Source organism: Drosophila hydei, unplaced genomic scaffold (assembly GCF_003285905.1).
Source record: "Drosophila hydei strain 15085-1641.00,03,60 unplaced genomic scaffold, DhydRS2 tig00000060-arrow-pilon, whole genome shotgun sequence".
Taxonomy (NCBI): domain Eukaryota; kingdom Metazoa; phylum Arthropoda; class Insecta; order Diptera; family Drosophilidae; genus Drosophila; species Drosophila hydei.
Genome location: NW_022045656.1, coordinates 3,925,914 through 3,930,034, shown reverse-complemented (window position 1 = coordinate 3,930,034; position 4,121 = coordinate 3,925,914). Strand labels below are relative to the sequence as shown.

General features: G+C 42.2%; 1 protein-coding gene across 1 annotated transcript; it reads left to right on the top strand.

Moving 5' to 3' along the window:
• The first annotated feature begins 327 nt into the window (after window positions 1-327).
• On the top strand, window positions 328-3,892 carry LOC111592669 (protein kinase C, eye isozyme). Its single transcript, XM_023305037.2, has 11 exons — window positions 328-670; window positions 1,539-1,570; window positions 1,630-1,824; window positions 1,884-2,012; window positions 2,076-2,232; window positions 2,286-2,514; window positions 2,574-2,971; window positions 3,030-3,231; window positions 3,284-3,472; window positions 3,533-3,673; window positions 3,725-3,892. Exons 1-11 carry the CDS (start codon window positions 393-395, stop codon window positions 3,875-3,877), a joined length of 2,103 nt encoding a protein of 700 aa, XP_023160805.1. The 5' UTR covers window positions 328-392; the 3' UTR covers window positions 3,878-3,892.
• Window positions 3,893-4,121: the final 229 nt, after the last annotated feature.

The following is a 4,121-nucleotide window of genomic DNA, read 5'->3' as shown; positions in this document are numbered from 1 at the left end:
AATAAAATTATTAAAATTTAATTATTGCTCAAAAAGCGATATTTTTTAAATAAAGATAATAAAAATGCCGAAATAAAATATATATATTTTTGTTTTATAATTCGACGATCTCTTCTAATGAGAAATAAAATAAATAAGCGGTCAATCGAATGTTGATCTTTCAAAAATGTGTCAAGTCGAGATGGATTAGTTCTATATATAGTAGCAGTACGTATTTAGGGAAGCGCTGTAACTGCTAATTTGCTTACGACTAAGACACTTATTGGGTTTCTTCTATTCGACAGCAAATGAGGGCCAAATGCTGCGCGTCAGTTGGCTTCAGTGCTTTGCACAGCACAGTTTACTATACGGAATATAGTTTCTGGTCCTTTATTTTCGCGATCCTTTAAGAAATGGCTGCTGCAGCTGTGGCTACGCCCGGTGCTACGGTGCTACCTTCGAGCACTGCTGCAGCGGGTCCTGCACCACTGAAGGTGCCCGCGGCAGCAGGCAAGGTACCACTGAATCTGGTAGAAATCGCCGGTGAGGCCAACATTGTGAACTACATGAAGAATCGATTGCGCAAGGGAGCGATGAAGCGCAAGGGTCTGGAGATTGTGAACGGACATCACTTTGCGGTGCGCTTCTTTAAGCAGCCCACTTACTGTGGCCACTGCAAGGACTTCATCTGGTAAGTGAGCCACCGTCCAAGGAACCACAGCCCCAACCACAACAACGACAAGCGAAGCACAATCAGAGCAACCACAACGACAGCCACGACCCATTTAGCCCTGACTCTACGATTGTGCAAGGTTTTATGTCGGTTATATTCCCTATGAAAATGCATGAGTGAGGGTATAAGGATATCCTTTCAATAAACTGAACTTGTCTTTTAGTTTATTAGAATATTTGAAATTTTTATGCTTTCTTATTTCTAAATAATAATATTTCCTGAATATTGATAAAAGTTTCAATTTAAGGACTTTTACCTTAACTTTTAGTTAAGCCAATTTTATTGTGAAAATTATAATTAAATAGAATCAGGCTCAATGTTAAGTTTTTTTCCTGACTATCAAAGTTAAAATACAAATTCAATTGAGACCAAAAATCATGAAAATAAACTTTTAAAGTATTAAAAAATCTAAGTAATTTTGGAATTTAAAAATAGCCAAATTTATGAATATTTATTTTTGGACATGAAATCGATTAAAAAATCAATTTTAAAGAATCTAAATGCAAAATTAAAAAATAAAATAAGTAATACTAAACTAAAATTAATTAAAAATAAAGCTAAAATTTTGCCGTAAAAATAAATCGATTGAGTTGAGCTTGGAATAAATTTTTAGAGCTCAGTTTATCTCACTAAAGAATTTTTGAAAATAATTCTCAGCTGCAGGGTATCAGCTAGTCATTAGAACACTTGAACTTTTTGCTGCTGTTGTTGTTTTTGTTGTTGCAGGCGATGCATCGCCTAATTAAATTAGCGCTCTGTAAGTTGACACGTTTTGTTGGTTTCTTTGCATTGTTGCATGCACCGCAAAAACGGCGCCGGATTTCAGGGGCTTTGGCAAGCAAGGTTTTCAGTGCGAGGGTAGGTTGTAATGTTAATCTATGAATATCGCAATCTTTTGAGCTGCAATTGTTGCACAGAATGTCGCTTTAATATACATCAGAAGTGCTGCAAGTTTGTGGTCTTCAAATGTCCTGGCAAGGACACCGACTTCGATGCCGACTGCGCGAAGGTGAAGCATGGCTGGATCTCCACCACCTACACCACGCCCACATTTTGTGATGAGTGCGGCATGCTGTTGCACGGCGTTGCCCATCAGGGCGTCAAGTGTGAGAGTGAGTGCGAATTAGATGATGATCCATATTGCTTCGCTTACGACTTGTTGCCCTTGCAGACTGCAATCTGAATGTGCATCATCAGTGCCAAGAGCAAGTGCCGCCCATGTGCGGAGCGGACATTAGCGAAGTGCGCGGCAAGCTGCTGCTCTACGTGGAGCTCAAGGGCAACAACCTCAAGGTGGAGAGTGAGTAGCTACTTGAAGAAGAATTATATATTCACTTCACCTACATATCTCTATTCACACTAGTCAAAGAGGCAGCTAATCTTATACCCATGGACACCAATGGATTTAGCGATCCTTACATAGCCGTGCAAATGCATCCTGATCGCTCTGGACGCACTAAGAAGAAGACCAAGACCATACAGAAGAATCTCAACCCGGTGTTTAATGAGACAATAACTTTGTGAGCAATTTGGAGTTGTTACAACGATAATTCCTATAGCTCCTTTTTGACAGTGAGCTTCAGCCACAGGACAGGGATAAACGTCTGCTGATTGAGGTCTGGGATTGGGATCGCACGTCACGCAACGATTTCATGGGATCGTTCTCATTTAGTCTGGAGGAGCTGCAGAAGGAGCCCATTGACGGCTGGTACAAGTTTCTCTCTCAGGTCGAGGGCGAGCACTACAACATACCCTGCGTGGATGTCATCAACGATATGGCACGTTTGCGGGATGAAGTGCAGGTGAGTGAGTCCCACTTGCGATTCCTTCCCTTCACTTAGAGAAGTCCCGTCAACTCCAGCACGAGCGTAAGCCCAATGAAAAGCGACGCATGGACAACAAGGACATGCCTCACAACATGAGCAAGCGGGACATGATACGCGCTGCCGACTTTAACTTTGTCAAAGTCATTGGCAAAGGCTCCTTTGGCAAGGTGCTGCTAGCCGAGCGACGTGGCACGGATGAGCTATACGCAGTTAAGGTCCTGCGCAAGGATGTCATCATACAAACGGATGATATGGAGCTGCCCATGAATGAGAAACGCATCTTGGCTCTGTCGGGCAGACCACCTTTCCTGGTAGCCATGCACTCCTGTTTCCAGACCATGGACCGCCTCTTCTTTGTCATGGAGTACTGCAAGGGCGGGGATCTCATGTACCACATGCAGCAATATGGGCGCTTCAAGGAGTCGGTGGCCACGTAAATATTACTACAGCTTGTGCTCTATGCCAGCTTTATCATTCTGTTCCTTAATTAGTTTTTATGCCGTCGAAATTGCCATCGCTTTGTTTTTCCTCCATGAGCACGATGTTATCTATCGCGATCTCAAGCTCGATAACGTCCTGCTGGATGCAGAGGGTCATGTTAAGCTGGTAGACTTCGGTCTTAGCAAGGAAGGCGTCAGCGATCGAGATACCACGCGCACCTTCTGCGGCACACCCAACTACATGGCCCCAGAGGTACGAGACATCCCACTTTCCTTGATAGATCCTTTACTAAGCATGCATTTAGATTGTTAGCTATGATCCTTATTCCTCGACTGCTGATTGGTGGTCCTATGGCGTGCTGCTCTACGAGCTGATGGCGGGCCAGGCTCCATTCGAGGGCGACGATGATTCAACAATCTTCCGCAATATCAAGGACAAGAAAGCTATTTTTCCCAAGCACTTCTCGCAGGAAGCCATGGATATTATAACAAGCGTAAGAGCTAATAGAATAGATATTCATAATTTACTTACTATTACTTACTATTTTCAAAAGTTTCTGGCCAAGAAGCCCAACAATCGTTTGGGTGCGGGTCGCTATGCCAGGCAGGAGATCACAACGCATCCCTTCTTTCGCCACATCGATTGGGACAAGGCGGAAGCATGCGAAATGGAGCCACCCATTGTGCCCAGAATTGTGGGTATTTAAAATATTAACTGAGCTTTTAACTAAATTGCATATTTCTAGAAACATCGCAAGGACATCAGCAACTTTGATGAAGCTTTTACCAAGGAGAAAACGGATTTAACTCCTACCGATAAGCTTTTCATGATGAATTTGGATCAAAATGATTTTATTGGTTTTTCATTTATGAATCCCGAGTTTATAACCATTATCTAAGCTTAAAAGCTATTTTGAGCTGATACAGACTTTCAGTCAATAAAGCTTAATAAAATATAATAAATGCTAAAGCTCGCACTATTACAAACTGCTGTAAAGCTCTGTATAACACATTGACAGAGCTTTAAGCTTGATACAGCTCCTTAACATAGGGTTAACATTTAAGAGAGAGCTTTGCTCTCTTTGTGGAATTGTCTAATTAGGTTTTTACGGACCCAGATAGTAAACGAAAATAAGCCCGCAC

Bases quoted from the DNA above. Each gene is read 5' to 3' on its own strand.
- LOC111592669 (XM_023305037.2), top strand. From the start codon at position 393: ATGGCTGCTGCAGCTGTGGCTACGCCCGGTGCTACGGTGCTACCTTCG. The intron at 2,233-2,285 runs GTGAGCAATTTG...CCTTTTTGACAG, and splicing joins TTTAATGAGACAATAACTTT to TGAGCTTCAGCCACAGGACA. The intron at 3,473-3,532 runs GTAAGAGCTAAT...TATTTTCAAAAG, and splicing joins CCATGGATATTATAACAAGC to TTTCTGGCCAAGAAGCCCAA.